This window comes from Diabrotica virgifera, chromosome 7 (assembly GCF_917563875.1).
Source record: "Diabrotica virgifera virgifera chromosome 7, PGI_DIABVI_V3a".
Classification (NCBI taxonomy): domain Eukaryota; kingdom Metazoa; phylum Arthropoda; class Insecta; order Coleoptera; family Chrysomelidae; genus Diabrotica; species Diabrotica virgifera.
The window spans coordinates 98,261,696-98,279,386 of record NC_065449.1 but is presented as its reverse complement, the minus strand read 5'-3'; the positions used below and the strand labels follow the sequence as shown (position 1 = coordinate 98,279,386).

The 17,691-nt window shown below is 34.8% G+C and overlaps 1 protein-coding gene across 1 annotated transcript in view; it reads left to right on the top strand.

Annotated features, from left to right (window-relative positions):
- LOC114330753 (A disintegrin and metalloproteinase with thrombospondin motifs adt-1-like) overlaps nucleotides 1-17,691 on the top strand; it is a 385,883-nt gene that overhangs the window by 260,302 nt on the left and 107,890 nt on the right. Inside the window, exon 3 of the mRNA XM_050656578.1 lies at nucleotides 17,024-17,096. Within this exon, the coding sequence (XP_050512535.1) occupies nucleotides 17,024-17,096 (73 nt within the window). The remainder of the gene's footprint in view (nucleotides 1-17,023; nucleotides 17,097-17,691) is intronic.

Here is a 17,691-nt window from a genome sequence, read left to right as displayed (position 1 = left end):
GCAAAGAGAGCATCCCTTGTACCTAATCCTTTTCTGAATCCCATCTGTGTATCGTTAATATCGATGTCTAGTTTTTGATAGATTCGGTTGTGGATGACTCTAAGAAATATTTTAAGCAGGTGACTCATCAAGGAGATTGTTCGATGATCTGAACATTGCACTGCCTTAGTTTTCTTCGGTATGGTGACAAACGTAGACAGCAACCATTCTTGTGGTATTATACCAGTACTGTATATTGTATTGAATATATGCAATATTATGGTTACGGACTGAACATTCAAAAGCTTCAGCAGTTCTGTAGGGATTTCATCAGGTCCGTTTGCTTTCCCATTTTTAGCGTTTCTTCTTCTTTCAATATGTCTGGCCCAGTTGCATTGATTATCTGAGTTAAGTTGTTTCTATCGTCTTCAAATAATTCATTCAGGTATTCTGTCCATCTTTTTATTTTATTCTCTAGATCTACAATAAGGTTTCCATCTTTGTCTTTAATGTTCCATCTCACTTACGTAGCACTATAATTTTCGATTCTTATCTGTGCAATCCTCATGGCCATCTATTGTGGCAAGCTGGAAATTTACCTAAGACTCCATGGTACAACGCGTATGTTTCGTAAGCTGAGCTTGGCACGTCTTAATTTTAAGATGTGTTGGTGCAACCAGGCATAAGTTGATTTTTAAAAAAGTTTTATGCCTGGTTGCACCAACTGATCTTAAGCTTAAGACGTGCCTTAAGCTCAGTTTACGAAACATACGCGTTGCACCATTGAGCCTTAGATCAATTTTCAGCTGGCCATAATGGATTGCCACTTAAATTGCATCTTAAAGTTAGGAATTATCTTAATCTTAGGAGTAATCTTAAGGTTATTCGTCTCAGTTAAGACGTCTCGATAAGAATCGAAAATTATGGTGCAACGTAAGTGAGACTTAAGCGGCCCTCTCTATAAGCTGAGCTAAGCTGGTGCTTAAAATTTGTTGGTGCAAAAAGGCATTAAACATTTATTAAAAGAAACGAAATTTGTGTTTTATTTTGCTACTTTCGAAGCAACAAATAAGAAGAAACATTTAAAACACAAAAATTCGATTTTTATATGACTTATTCTCAAAGTTCCTTATTTTCAAATTTGTTTCAAATTCTTCAATTTTTGTTGATAAACGAAATTTTACGATTTTTTGACCTTAAGTTGTTAATAGCTAATTAAGTCCAAAAAATCGACGGACTGAAACATGTATGTTCTTGTTATAGAGGTCCATACTATGTACTGAAAACAACTGTCGTCTACCTGACTTGGTTAGTGTCACGAGAAAAATCGTATTGCCCTGGACTATTATTACGAAAAAATAATTCTACCACTAGAAACTAATTTACCTCATACAGTCTGTGTAACTTATCGCTAATTACTTATCTTCAATAAAGATAAAAATATATCCTGTCTTTTAAAATATTGTCAACAAAATTTTTGTTCCAAAAATAAAATCATGACTAGACCGCAATTCATTAAACGAGATTATTTAAATAACAGGAAGCATAAAATATATTGATACTAGGCTGATACTACGGTGCTTTTGGATAACAATAAATTATAATGGATGAGTGTAAAAAAGAAAGGGAAAAAGACGGTCTAAATACAAAAACCGAGCTATTGGAAAAATCTGCAATAATTAACATGAACGGTGACCAGCTAACACCAGAAACAGAAATAACGATAGTATTAAAGCAGGGATGCTGCCTGTCGTTCATTCTGTATAAGATAGAATAGAAATCGCATGACATAAATGAAAAAGAAAATCGAATACATATAGGTTGATCTGCACCCATCTGCTTTTTAGATGAAACATTTTTTATTAAATTTCATACATAGACAAACACGACCAGCATGGGTTCTCTATCAAAATCGTGTCATAGCTATCCTTAAGGGGGGCCGTAGGGGTTGAAATCAATATTTCAAGCACATTTTTTTTGAAAGTATGGTAAAATTATTTTATTTTTTAATTAAACAGGCAGATTCATAGATTCTTCAAAAAAAATTCAAGGAAAAATATTAATAAGCCAACGGTGGCAAATTTTTGAAGAAACCTCAAAATATAATGAATTTTGCGGTGGATATCAGAACTCATCATTGGATCATGGTAAATAAGAAATTCAAAAAGATTTGATTAGCTTATTAGTTTCTCGAGGTAACGCTGTCGTGTTTTTTAGCTTTATTTTGATATCACTCAGAAGTCAAAACAATGAATTTTTTTCAAAAAAAGGGTGAAAATCAACATATTTATTATTGTTAAACAAAAAATAAGCATAAAACAAAAAATATCTTGACAGCGTTACCTCAAGGAAAGTCTAAAGAAAATATATACAAAATTCCAGGTGGGTCGGTCAAGTAGTTTTTGAGTTACAATGTCTACAGCCTTGAAAAAAACAGTTTTGAGGAAAAAGCGTTTAAAGTATGTCAACTTTTAATTTCAATTTTTGTTTTTGTCTGTCGAATCTTAAAATGATGCACGGAATATCTTTTTGAATCGCGGAGTAATTTACAAAAGAAAATAAGAACAGCTGTTGACCGTTGTTCAACAAGCGAGTCGACACTACTGTTGAATATCCCTAGCGAGTAGGGATATTCAACACTATCTCCCTAACTCCCTACCTTCGACTCGCTTTGCAGCAAGTTCGCGCCAGCGCGCTTGAGCGTAGTGAAAAACGGTCAACAGCTGTTCTTATTTTCTTTTGTAAATTACTCCGCGATTCAAAAACATATTCCGGTGTGCACTACTTTACGATTTAAGAGACAAAAAAGGAATTGAAAATAAAAGTTGAAAATACGCGTTTTTCTCAAAACTGCTTTTTTTAAAGGTTGTAGACATTGTGACTCAAAAACTTCTTAACCAACCCGAATAAATTAAAAAAAAAAAGCGACAGCGTTACCTTGAGAAACTCATAAGCTAATAAAATCTTTTTGAATTTTTTGTTTACAATGATCCAATGACGAGTTCTAATGTCCACTGCAAAATTCATTGTTTTTTGAGGTGTCTTTAATAATTTGCCACCGTTGGCTTATTTGTCAATATTTTTCCTTGATTTTTTTCTTGGATAAACTATGAATTGTACTGAATGTATATACAGAGTTGGGATAAAGTATGGAACCAAGCAAATATCTTTGAAACGAAAAGAACAATATTTATGAAACTTTGCATGCGAGTACAGTGATGGCATCTGATGCCATATTTTTTGTTACTACTCCACTTCCGGTTTCACCGGAAATACCCTTAACTTATTTACTTTAAATGGGACACCCTGTATATTTTTGCAGGTTTTAAAAGAACTTGTTATTTTTAATTCATACATACCAAATTTGGAAGAAAAAACTATTAAAACAAGAAATAAATCTTTTTACAATGATATTAAAAATAAACAAAATAATTTCAAATGTTGAAAATGTAAGCCTATAAATAAATTCGTGAGTCACTTTTTGCAAGATTTCTCCACGTATTAGTTCACATTCATCAATTATTCTTTGTCTCAAATCCTGCAAGCATCTTGGTCACCTAACGTAAACACGTGATTTTATACCACCCAAAGAAAAAAAATCTAACGGGTTGAGAACCAGCGGCCCACTCTATGAATCCTCTACGTCCAACCCACCGATTTGGAAAACTCACTTCCAAAAAATGGAAATTCACCATAACCGATTATCATTAATATTTCAATACGATCTTTTTCAAATGAACCATTTTTAGTACAACTTATTTCTGTCAGTTAGTTCAGTAGTAACAGTTTTACCTACTATACTAAATTCAAATAAGTCATGCAGTGCATGTAAACAACAACAACAATTTTAGTCTACAGTATAGATAGATGATAGTCGTTTATTTCCTACTACGTTGTATTAATTCAAAAAATTATCTACAGACACTTTTTAACAAATTTTTTCTGCCAAAATTTGGTATGTATGAATTAAAATTAAAAGTTCTTTTAAAATCCGCAAAATATACAGGGTGTTCCATTTAAATTAAATAAGTTAAGGGTATTTCCGGTGAAACCGGATGTGGAGTACTAACAAAAAATATGGCAACAGATGCCTTTTGCGTCACTGTACTTGCATGCAAAGTCTCATAAATATTGTTCGTTTCGTTTCAAAGATATTTGCTTGGTTCCATACTTTATCCCAACTCAGTATGTGCATACTTTAAAAAAAATGTGCTTGAAATATTGATTTCAACCTCTACGCCCCCAGCGATGACACGATTTTGATAGGAAACGCATGCTAGAAACATTTGTCTATGTATGAAATTCAATAAAAAAAAATGTTTCATCCGGAAAGCAGGTGGATGCAGGTCGACCTATATTCGGATCCCGTACTATAAAAATGTCCTTAAATTCTAGGACTCTAATACCTTATGTAGACCACCATACAATATTGTATGAGATCAAGCAATATTATGATAACTTATATGATATGACAATCAAATTGATAGAGGAATATAATGGACTTAGAAGTTATATTTAGAAGAATACTTATGCATCTGAGGTCAATAACAGTAACTATTGTTATTCGAAGAAACTCAACAAGAAATAACTCACACAGAATATAGCTATTTGGAAATAAAAATATCACACAACTATCAAGCACCCAACCACCCAACAAAACTCCGCCTGCAGTTAGACTGCAAACTGATAGACTTTAAACCCAGAGATTCATAGAAACAGGATTATGTCCATGAAGGAATATGTCCATGAGTTGTACAGTTGTCAATATCCAAACAGTAATGAAATGTTAATGTAAAAAAGTTATGTCAACAATTGAGCGTAATTCATTATTTGACCGCGGCATTTAGCACTAAAAACACCGGAATAAATCGATGTTTAAATACAGCACCTAGAGACTTGCAGTTCTTTACATTATGTTCAGGATGGCGTCTGGAAAAAATTCTACTATTCAAAAATGGGTGGAAATGCATAATTGCACTTTAAAGTGCATAAAATGCATCCAAAAGTGCATAAACATGTCAAAATCAGTATACTAAGGAGCAAATTTTGTTATTCGGTGGGTTTTTGGGTCACTGAACACGAATACGCCATCAGAACACCTCCGGATCATCCGGATCGCCCAAGGTCACTGCAAGGGACGTCATCTTCTAGAGTTTGGAGGGTTTTCGGCATTGAATTGATTACTCATGCGTTTTTGACCTCCGGAATACTTGGTGCCTAGGGTCACTACTAGAGCACCTCACCTTCTGGAGTTTCGAGGGTTCTCTACACTAAATTGTTGCAAATGGATACTCGGGGGTTTTTGAGGTTGCTAACCACGGATATGCGATCAAAACATACTCCCAGAGCACCTGGTGCCCTGGGTCAATGCAAGGGACCAAGAGACGTATCTTCTGGAGTTTTGATAGTTTTTTTCATTTAATTATTATTAGTTTTTATAGGTCACTAAACACGAATATGCCATGAGAACCGACTCCCGAGCATCTGGTACCCAAGGTCAATGAAAGGGGCGTCATCTTCTGAAGTTTCGAGGGTATTCCGTACTACATTGATGCAAACGGATTACTAATAGGTTTTTGGGGTTGCTCAACATGAATATGCTATCAGAAAAGGCACCGGAGCACCTGGTACTTAGGCACGTTAACTTCTGGAGTTTCGATAGTCTGCATTAATTTAGTACCTAAAACTCTCGAAACTCTAGAAGATGACGTGCCTTAGGTACCAGGTACTCCGGTGTCTGTTCTGATGGTGTATTCGTATTCAGCAAACCCAAAACCATATGAGTAATCCGTTTGTATCAATGCTGTATCCTCGAAACTTCAGAAGATGACGTCCCTTGCAGTGACCCTTGGCACTAGGTGCACCGGGGGTCGGTTCTGATGGCATATTCGTGTTTAGCGATCTCAAAAACCTTCCAGTCCATCTGCATCAATTAAATGCTTCGAAACTCCAGAAGATGACGTCCATTGCAATGACCCTGGGCATTGGGTGCTCTGGAGGTCAGTTCTGATTGCGTATCCGTATTTAGCGACCTCAAAACGCTCGAGTAATCTATTTGCATCAATTTAATGCCGAAAACACTCGAAACTCCAAAAGATGACGTGCCTCAGTAGAGAGCCTGGACACCAGTTACTCCGGAGGTCAATTCTGATGGCACGTTCATGTTCAGCTAAATGTTCAGCCCAAAAGTCCATGAGTAACAGTGGCGGCTCGTGGCTTTAGGGACAGGGTCGGCAAGGTTTTGTCTCCTCAGATAAGTATGCCATCTAATTAAAAGGCTTCAATTTTATAGGAGATTTTTGGTTTTTGTTTTTTTATTTTTTTGGTTTTTTTTTTGTTTTTTCCTATAAATTTCGAACCTAAACCTGTTTATAAATTAAGTCTATTTAGTCTATGTTGTTTCGAAGTAGCAAAATGGGTTATAACGTCATTGTAAAATTTATTATTGCCTTGGGGAGATTTTAAAAGTTTTTTTCTATTGACATTTGCAATTTGAGACAAGTTTGATATTCTCTCTTGTTTCATGGTGTTTCGACAATACGTTTTGACTCTTTTGAGACAATAGAGATCCCGTTCATTTGAGGCAGAATTTGCCCACATTTGAACACAATAATTTATTAATTTCGGGAACAGTTTGTTGTACCTAATGAATTGCAGTATATAAAATTATAGATATTTTGTAACTTATCCCACCTTACACCTTATCTTATTACCTTACCTTATTTTGTAACTTATCCCACCTTACACCTACCTTGGTACGAACGTCAATGAAAATTGGGACCATTCTATAGAAATCAAATGTAGGATAGAGAAAGCAAGATCTGCATTTCAAAAAATAGCAAAGTTGTTCAAATGTCATGATTTGTCGATACCCATAAAAGTCAGATTACTACGATGTTATATATTTCCTATACTGTTGTACGGAGTTGAGTCGTGGACTCTCACAGACGCCACCTGCAAGAAAATTGAGGCTTTTGAGATGTGGCTTTATCGTCGAATCCTGAAGATATCTTATACCGACCACATTACTAATGAGGGTGTTTTGCTGAGAATGAAAAAAGAAAAAGAGCTGTTAATCAAAATAAAAACAGCCAAAATCGAATACCTCGGTCACATCATGAGGAACAGTGAGAGATATGGACTGCTGCAACTGGTCTTGCAGGGAAAAGTAGAGGGAAAGCGAGGACCAGGAAGGCGAAGGATTTCCTGGCTGAAAAATCTACGAACGTGGTTCAACACAACCACTACAAATCTTTTCAGAGCAGCAGTGTGCAAAGTGCAGATTGCCATGATGGTCGCCAACATCCGAAACGGATAGGCACTACAAGAAGAAGAAGATCCCACCTTCCGAAAATATTTGGATCAGCATATAAACCTGTTAATCCATTTTCTTATTTTATTTTATTAAAGAATGATGGATAATTTTTAATGAACTTGTCTAATAGATATTTTGAAAATTCTTTGGCGTAACTTTTAAATTTTGAATCGTCAAAGAGGTCAATGACTTATAACAGTGAGTAAATAATAGTTTTGCCTGGTGCAATAGTTTTAACTTTTGCCTGGAGACCATACAATTCACCGGACATCAAGGCAGCGCCATCATAAATTTGCCTTACCAATTTATTTTTGATATCAAAAAATTTTAATATGTCCTTTAAAACACCAAAAATATATTCTGTTTTATGGCTTCTACTCACGTCTGAAAACCTATAAACCTCTCATAAATATTAGACGTAACGCGTATCGAAGAACAATTGATACTTGTGGTGAATGACATGTTACATATATCAGTAGTTTCGTCTACTTCTACCGAAAACCATCAAAATGTAACTACTAATTGATTCATTCATTCTGTGAGGGTTTTAGGTACGCCGCTAAATGTCTTCGAGTCAAAAAGTAAATTAGAAAATTTGTTAAACAATTTTATTTGTTCTCTATAATTAACTTGATGTAACGAATCCTCCGATTCATCCTGTCACCTAAATGGTAATTCCTAACAACTTAAAAAAATTACAATATCAATCATTAAACGACGTAAAACTACCTACTTACCTATTTCATAAATTTATCCCGGAAGCGATAGCAAGGTATGTACGTGACTGTACGTGCCTTGCTACCGTTTGCAGATCACCGCTCGACAGATTGTTTTCTGCCGTACTTGCCATTCAAATAGTACGGGAAATGTATAATTGGTTGCCTATCGGCTAATATTCCATAGCTTCTCATTACAAGCAAATCTTCAATCTGGGGACGGCTTGCCGAGCCGGGCTTTATAATAAGAATTCACACAGTCGCAATTGGGTGCATGGCTATAGGATCATTTTTGAAAAGTCTCTTACGCACAGCGCACAGGGATCACTTAACGTATGGGATAGATCGAATTCTTATAAAAACAATGAATAAAATTTAGTCTGTATTATCTCACAGATATTTTTTTATTTCACAGAAACGAATATCATCAACTCTGATTAAATTAAATATTTAAAAAAATCTATAATGTGTCCATAAATGTGTGGGTCGGCACTGTCGACCCTGCCGACCCTCACCAGACGCAAGTGATGAGTAATCTGTTTGCATCAATTTAATACCGAAAACCCTCGAAACTTCAGAAGATGACGTCCCTTGCAGTGACCTTGGGCACCAGGTGATCCGGAGGTCCGTTCTATGGCGTATTCGTGTTCAGTGGCCCCAAAAACCCCCCAAATAACAAAATTTGGTCCTTAGTAGGTATACTGATTTTGACATGTTTATGCACTTTTGGATGCTTTTAAAGTGCAATTATGCATTTCCCCCCATTTTTGAATAGTAGACTTTTTCCTGGCGTCATCCTGAACATAATGCAAAAAACCGCAAGTCTCTAGGTGCTGTATTTAAAAATCGATTTATTTTCTGCTAAATGCCCCGTCCCCGTCTATTATCCATTTTTATCGGCTGCAATTTCTTTAAAGTTTCAAGGTTGGCTTGTAGTAAATATCCTTAAAATATTTTATTTGAATAATTGTAACCTTCACGACAGAATGCGAGCAAATTATATTGTCAAACGCGCTACTGGTTCATCTAATATATTTAATAAAAATAAACGTCAACCTCCAAGCAAACTTCATTTTAATTGTAATGTAATTGGGCTTTTTATGTAAATATTACGGTGCACAATTGGACGTATTTCCGCTTTTTTAATTTAAATACCTGGGGTAAATATCCTATTTAAATGTCAATAAATTGTGTATCCTCCCACCGATTTAGACAACGTTTTATTTGGTTTTTCTGTCCATTCACACTCTTCCATAAAGATATTAGGCCTGGATTCCGCGTACCAAAAAAAGTTGATTAGTAGCAAGCTGAAAATTTGTTAATAGCTTAACGGTGTCTAGTCGGACAAACTTTGATGTATGGGAACACTGGAACAGGGGAAGTTTTAATTGTGGAACAGGCTACATGTTTCGAATGTCAGACTACGAAAACGTCCCATGTATTTCGTCGGACAGAACTTGCAATTGATTTGTTACCCTTTCATTAAACTCTGATGCAAAAATCAGACTGCTATTTACCACCAATATAATTCCTGTCATTTGACATGTTCTACGTGTCGAAGTTATTAAAATGCCCAACATATTTGTCGAGCAAACATTTTTTCATATATTATACATAACAAGTTTGCTATTGAATAAACTTAAAAACAACCTGCTAGTTTTCTCAATCATAAACTTGTCAGGATGACACGTTCCACAATTAAAATCGCATTCCACAATTAAAAATTCCCCTGTTCCAGTGTTCCCATACATCAAAGTTTGTCCGACTAGACACCGTTAAGCTGTTAACAAATTTTCAGCTTGCTATTAATCAACTTTTTTTTGGTACGCGGATCCAGGCCTATATATTGAGTTCATGTGGATAATTTACATTAAATTAATCGAATAATAACAAATCCATATTATAAACAGCAAGCACACATACGCATTAATGAACACACATCAGAAGAGTTAAAAGAGGAGTGCGACAGGGGTGTGCATTGTCTACTATTCAATGCATACTCTGAAGAAATTATGAAAAGAGCTCTTGAGGGAGATACAGCAGGAATAAAGGTAAACGGAACGCCAATTAACAACATTAGATATGCGGACGATACTATCATAATAGCAGACAACCTTAAAGACCTCCAAAAGCTAATGAACAAGCTAGTTGAGTATGGAGAAGAATATGGATTATCAATAAACATCAAGAAAACTAAATTTATGAGGATATCAAAAACCCAAAATAATGATGAAAGCCTGACAATTAAAGGTAAAACTTTAGAACAAGTTGAAAACTACAACTATCTTGGCACAATAATTAATCACACAAACGATTACTGCAAAGAAATCAAAGTTCGAATAGAAAAAGCAAGAACAAACTTCAATAAAATGAGAAAGGTACTTTGTGCAAGAGAACTGAAATTAGACTTGAGAGTTAGGTTGGCAAGGTGTTATATTTTCTCGACCCTGCTTTACGGGATAGAAGCATGGACACTTAACGCGTCGACTACTAAAAAGTTGGAAGCATTTGAACTGTGGGTGTATAGAAGATTCCTGAAGATATCATGGACCGAGCATATAACAAACAACGAAGTCATGAGAAGAGTCGACAAAAGACTGGAAATATTGGAAACCATCAAGACACGAAAGCTGCAATACCTGGGGCATGTTATGCGTTAATAACATTCAGATATACAGATAACATTCAGAGAGAGATACAACATACTTCAATTGATTATACAGGGGAAAATCCAGGGCAAGAGAAGTGTAGGAAGGAGAAGAACCTCATGGTTGCGTAACTTGAGCGAAGTACGGATGCAGATCAACCGAACTATTCAGAGCAGCAGCATCTAAGATTAGAATAGCCATGATGATTGCCAACCTCCGTCGCGGAGATGGCACGTGAAGAAGAAGGATAATTTAAATACATTGGCTCCTACAAAATGGAACACTAATAGTCTGTGGGGTACACTGTTGTCGAAAAATCGAGGAAAGGCTAAAAGGAAACATAGGTATACATAAAAGATTGTGGTGAGACCTTCATTGGTGCACGGCGGTAAGTCTGGTCTATAAAGAATATTCGGGAAAAGAAGATGGAGATAGTTAAAATGAAAATGTTACGGTGGATTCTACGCCAGGGAAATAAGGCAAAAATATACCATATTCGGGACACTTGACCAGCCAGGTTGCAAATGGGTTTTTTGGGTACTTAATATCTAATACATTATAAATACAAAAATGCCCGTCACAGTTCGGACGAGAATTTTAGTTACATATTAACAAATAAGCGTCAAAAATGACAGTTTTTTCGTTTAAATCGCTAAAGGTAAAAATAGTGTAATTAGATATCTTATTTAAAGTATTCATCCTAGAATACGGGCAAAGGTATAAAATGTTAGTTTTTGAATTTTAGTCCGATAATTTGTTGCTTCGGAAATTGTAAAATAAAACTAAAATTTCGAAAATCAAAAATTTGCTATAACTATTGCGAAAATGAACTTAAGACTTTGATATTGCATGAAAAGTTGAATCAAACGGTTTTTATAATGCACAAAAAATTTCAAGATGATTCATCAATTAGTTTAAATTTTATTCAATTTATTTATCCCATGTAGCTTTTTTTGCAATGTTATTGCTCAAAATGATAATGATATAGCGATTTTGTGGATACCACACGCAAGAAGAAATATAATATTTGCATTATTTTTAATAAAAAATCAAGAAAAGTAGTTTTTCCCATTGCAAAAATATTTTAGTAAAGTAATAGTAGGGGAGCAAAGCATGCTAAATTTGCAGTCACTCGAGCGTTATAGGGACCTATTGGGTTGTAATTATTGTGTCCTAAAATCAAAAAAAGTTAAGTAAACTTTTCCATTTTAGCGGGCGCTTGCCATTTTTTAATTTAATTTTCCATTTCCATCCATCCAATTCGAAAAAATGTCTCGAATAAAAGTTGCTTATTTTTACGTAGAGAATCCAAATCTGCAATAAAAATTTGGGGTCCCATTTAAGATTTTAAAGTAACCCCCCACCCCGCCTCCGTGGGGGTCGTGATACGTACCATTCGATAGATTTTTCAAAAACATTTTGAAAGTGTATTTTGCAGTTTTTCAATCTGATGTTCATTTTACGAAATATCGCGGGGTTTGTATTTAAAATTTTAAATTTACCCCCCACCCCTCTTCGTGGGGGTCATGTTTAGTACAATTCGATAGATTTTTGAAAAATATTAAAGACGATTAGTATGTTTTAGTTTTTCGATCTGACGTTCATTTCGCGAAATATTCGCTTTTTTTGTAAAATTTTTGACTCACCCATTTCCTTACGCCCCGCTCAAATCGTCAGATTTTTTAAATATACACTCTTTTGCATGTACTTAACTTACCTTATTTTAATCTGACAGTTTCGAGTATTTTTAAGGATAGATTTTTTTTTTCGGGCCCCCCTTACGAACCTGCTTGTGTTAAGAGCCAATATATGGTAGGGGTACATCTGCAGGGTACCAGGTTTCTCCCCATATGATAATCTGACGCGCTCGAGTAACTGCAAAAATCCCCGCTTGGGCTCCCCTACCATAATTTAATTTTTGGCTTATAAACAATTTGAATAACTTTGTTAATATTAACTGTAAACTAAATCCATTTTGTTATTTTTAAAGCTGATATTTTTACACAAATTATCGCAACAAAAATTTCGCCTAGATCAATTAAGGTCAAAGTTAGCCACTTTTTTTTATTTAATTCACAGATACTTTGTTTATAACAATTAAGCAACCTAACTAGAGCCTAAATACATAGAACCTAACTTTTGAAGTTCAAGGTATATATTTTATGTGTAAAAGTTTAAGTAAACTTTGAACTTCAACAGAGTGGTTAATAAAGCTGTAAAAATTACGTCCTTACGAAATCTGCTCGGGGTCGGTGGAGGGGACTATTAAAATCCATGTACTCAAAAAATAAAATGATTCTTCAAAAATATGCTGCTATTAATATCTCCGGAGATTGTTGATGGATTTTGATCATTATTTGTTTAATTTGTATGTACCTACTCGTAGTCTTGTAGAGTAGGTTATGTACACATGTCCCCACCTAACATTACAATATGTTAGGGGGGCTTCCCCTTATCAATCAGGGATATGAAAAATAGATTACGACCGATTCTCCGACCTACCGAATATACATAACACATAATTTTAGACTAAGAGCCGCTATAGGTGAAATTTCTTAATCATTTTAGACACGATGGGACCCTATAACTTAAATAGTAGAACCTAAAAGAAAACGTTTGAACGCTGTGCCGTCACTTTTCAGTGGCCCATGCGTCGACAGTGGCGCATCAAACTTTCCTCTTATGGACGAGATAAATAAATTAAAAGTTACCCTCCCTTACTAACAGAATTAATTTTTTTTTTATTTTTTTAAGTTCTATGTGATTAACACATAGGATTCAGCGTACTTTTAACCCACCACCCCCTTCCCCCTGCCCCCACCATCAAAAACTTCATTTTTCGTTTTTATTTTTTTTTGGTGGGATGCAATCAATTCTATAATTTCAAAAAATTCACACGCATAGCTGAGGCTTTTATAAAACATGCCTATTTTTATAGACCCATAGGCAGAGTGTACATAACCTTAAAAAATTAAAAGAAATTTTTTTTTTCAAAAAAGCCTATAACTTTTTTGGAGGAATAGCTGCATGTCTAATTTTTTTCTTAATCTTGTGTGTTTTATTAAACACTGTATTTTTAATTTTTTTTCAGATTTTTCCGTAAGGCTCCCCACCTTCAAAAATCCGAAAAACTGTTTTTTGGGGGTTTTGGGGGATTTTCCCTATTTTATAGAATTCATAATATATCAAATCAATTTTGTTTTTATAGGTTATATGTAACTTGAAGTAACTGAGTCCTTTAGAATATTTAAAAATCAGAAAAACACGTTCAAACCCCAAAAAACCCCCCTTAAAAAACAGTTTTTTGGATTTCTGAAGGTGATCAGCGTTACAAAAAAATCTGAAAAAAATTAGAAATATAGTGTTTGATAAAATACACAAGACTAAGAAAAAATTAGATCTGCAGCTATCGCCAAAAAAAAGTTATATACTTTTCCAAAAAAAATTTTTTTAATTTTTTTGAGGTTATGTACACTCAACCTACAGATCTATAAAAAATAGACGTGTTTTATAAAAGCCTTAACTATGCGTGTAAATTTTTTGAAATTTTAAAATTGATTGCATCCCACCAAAAAAAAAAAATCGAAAAATAAAGTTTTTGATGGCGGGAGCAGGGAGAAGGGGGTGGTGGGTTAAAATTACGATGGATCTTATGTCTTAATCACATAGAACTTAAAAAAAATGAAAAAAATTAAATTCTGGTTATGAGGGAGGGTATTTTTTAATTCATGTATCCCGTCCATAAGTGGAAAGTTTGATGCGCCACTGTAGACGCATGTGCCACTGAAAAGTGACGGCAGAGTGCTCAAACGTTTTCTTTTAGGTTCTACTATTTAAGTTATAGGATCCCGTCGTGCCTAAAATGATTAAGAAATTTCACCTATAGCGGCTCTTAGTCTATTTGATAAACAGCCGTCTCGAAGAAGTATGGCAACTAACACTGTGACAGGAGAATTCCTATATCCAATTCTTCTTTTTGTTTTTATGCTGATGTTCTTATCTCTTCAGTCTCTTCTTTGTCCTAGCCTATTTTTTATATCTTACTCAGTTGTTCTTGTGTTTGATATTATAAAACCTAAATACTTGTACTTATCTGTTACTCTGATTTGTTTACCTTCGTCTATTCCCAGTTGTTTTATTTCTGTATTCTCCGTTGTTAGATATTCAGTTTTCTTTAGGTTTATTTCCATCCCATTCTTTGTATATTCCTGTTACAGTTTCCTCACCATAAAGCTGAGGTCGTCTTCGTCTTGTGCGATCACTATTTGGTCGTCAGCAAAACTTAGAGTATAGAGATATTCGTTCCTTACTACTATACCCATTCCTTAGCACTATCTCTTCCATTGTTTCAGGGTTTTTTCCAGAAATATTTTGAACAGGGTAGGGGACCCTATAGTAGTCCCTTTGTCGTCTTAAATGGACTGCATATTCGATTGCTCATTTTGATAGCTACTGTGTTATTCTTGTAGAGTGCTTTTACTGCTGTTATTAATCTTCATGAGACTTCGATGTCTTCCATTGCTTCCCATAGCTTGGTTCTAGGTATCGAGTCATACGCCTTCTTAAGATCTACAAAATCCAGATGGGCGGATATATTTTTGGCCATTACTTTTTCTATTAGTTGTTCGACCGTGTAAATGTGATCCAGCATGGTTTCCCCGCTGTTAATCCTGCCTGGTCTTCTCCGATATTATCCTGTATATATATTTCTAATTTTTCCTTTATGGTCTTTTCACACAGTCTACCTATAGATTCAGGGGTGGGCAAAAGCTGGCCCGCGGGCCGGATCCGGCCCTTTTGCTTACTTTATCCGGCCCATTTAGAAATCCTGCAAGCAATTTTTTTAAAAGCGTAGGTGCAAGTTTTTTTTAATGCATTCATATTTTTCGATTCCTGAGAAAACTAATAAGTATTTTTGAAAAATTTAAACGCAGAATGAAATATTACATTATTACTGAGGGCCAAAAGTCCCTGAAAACTTCTATAATGTTTATCACAGAGGTGAAAAAAAAAGAACTTACGTTATCATTTCTAAGTATGATACCCCTTGATACGTTACCCTTTCTCCTTGCTGTCTTTCTCCTTTTAACGATGGTCAAAATTTCTCTGTTCCTTTTCCATTCTGTTCAACACCATTTCGTTCGTAATATGATCGGTCCATGGTATTTTCACAATTTCCCTCAAAAGCCACATCTCAAAAGCTTGCAGCTTTTCATTAAGTCAGCATTAACAATCCAATAAAGAAGAATAGAGTGGAAATAACATTTTTATTATTATCCCTGTTAATTATAGCGTTTTCCGCTTTCCGGTTGCCAATTTCCAGCTTCGTCCGTCATTGCATTCGTCAGGGTGAATGTTCCTTTCCGACATTGCTTCTGAATACCGCCTAGCCAGGATTGTTTTGGCGTTCCTTTCTTCTTTCTTTTCCTTGGCGTCAATTTTAAAATTTGTTTTGGAAGCCTGTGGTCGTCCATTGACGTCGTACATGACCATACCAGATCAGTTGCCTCCTTTGAATTTCGTCTATGATGGTTGACTTGACATAAAATTTTACCACCCGATATAAGATTTGCAGATTGAATCTTTGGTTACTCAAAAATTTCCTTATCTTCAAAAGGGCTGCTCTTGATTACTCTATTCTTGATCGAATTTCTGAAGTTCATTTTTTATCTGGATCCTTGTCATGGCTTAATATAATGGACCATATTAAAAATTTCGTAGTTTCACTGGGAACAAATTGTTCGCATGTAAATGTACAGTACACACCAGAAAGACAATTTATTATTATTTTTTATTTTTTATTTTTATTATTTATTATTATTAAATTTCTTGGGCAGAGAAAAACCTCCACCAAAAACATTAGCGTACATACTGGGTATAGTCCTCCGGCCCGGGAGACATTTTGAAAATTTCATTTTGGCCCGCGCTTAAAAGTATTTGCCCACCCCTGTATACTATAGATGGTATTATGCTGATTCGTCGACAGTTTTCGCAGTTTTACCGATTTTCTTTCTTATATATTGATGTCATGCTTGAGTCGATTCTGCCGGTAAGTCTTCTCCATTCAGTGCTCTCTCAAACATTTTGTGTATCACGCGGAATAGCTTTTCCGATCCGATTCACTCTCAAACATTGTAAATTAAATGGAGCTAAATAAAAAAATTCTTGCCAATATCAATGTTTGTTCTCGCATGAAAATCGTCAAAATTTGATATTTTTGACAAAATATTTCAACTTAAAACTTAATATGTTTTCCATCTTTTGCGTTATTTCGCCGGTTCTTAGCGCACTCGTCACTGTGTATTTATTTATTATCTGTAAAATAATAAGTGTTGTAAAACTATATATTTTTTCTTATTTTCTAGGTTACTAAAGCACGACTAAAAGAACTACTCACCCCACTAGAATGGTCATCTTTATTACAAAATACAAATTCAGGTAAATCCTTTTTTCTACAACCGTGTTAAAAATGCAATTTTTAGCGTTAAAAATGCTACTTTAAGGCACTAGTGCTTTAAAAATTTTATGGCACTGCAATTCGTATTGACCGTATAGGCAATTTTGATGTAATCTCAAAAAAATGTAGAAATGGAATGTCAGTCAAGTTCAAGTAAAATTTTTTGTAGATATTGTCCTGTAATTACGTTTGTAGAAAAAATATTGTATGATATGCATGTTAAAAAGTACATTTTTAAGGCACTCATGTGAGTTGCAGAACTCGCTATCGCTCATTCTGCAAACTTTCACATGCGTGCCTTAAACGTGTACTTTTAACACTTATATCATAAATAACTATTTAACCTATATTAATCGCAAGAAAATTTTAAATGTAAATAATAAAGGACGATTCATATTTATCCGTTCGGGCACGTAGCGTTTTGTTTCCGAAAAATATTGTTTTTATGGTTTTAAATATGAACAATTCATACTATACGAAGCGTATAGTATCAGACAACTCTTTGTAAAATCAGGTTTTTATATTTTTCGGAAACGAAACTCTACGTGCCCGAACGGATAATATGATTCTTCCTTA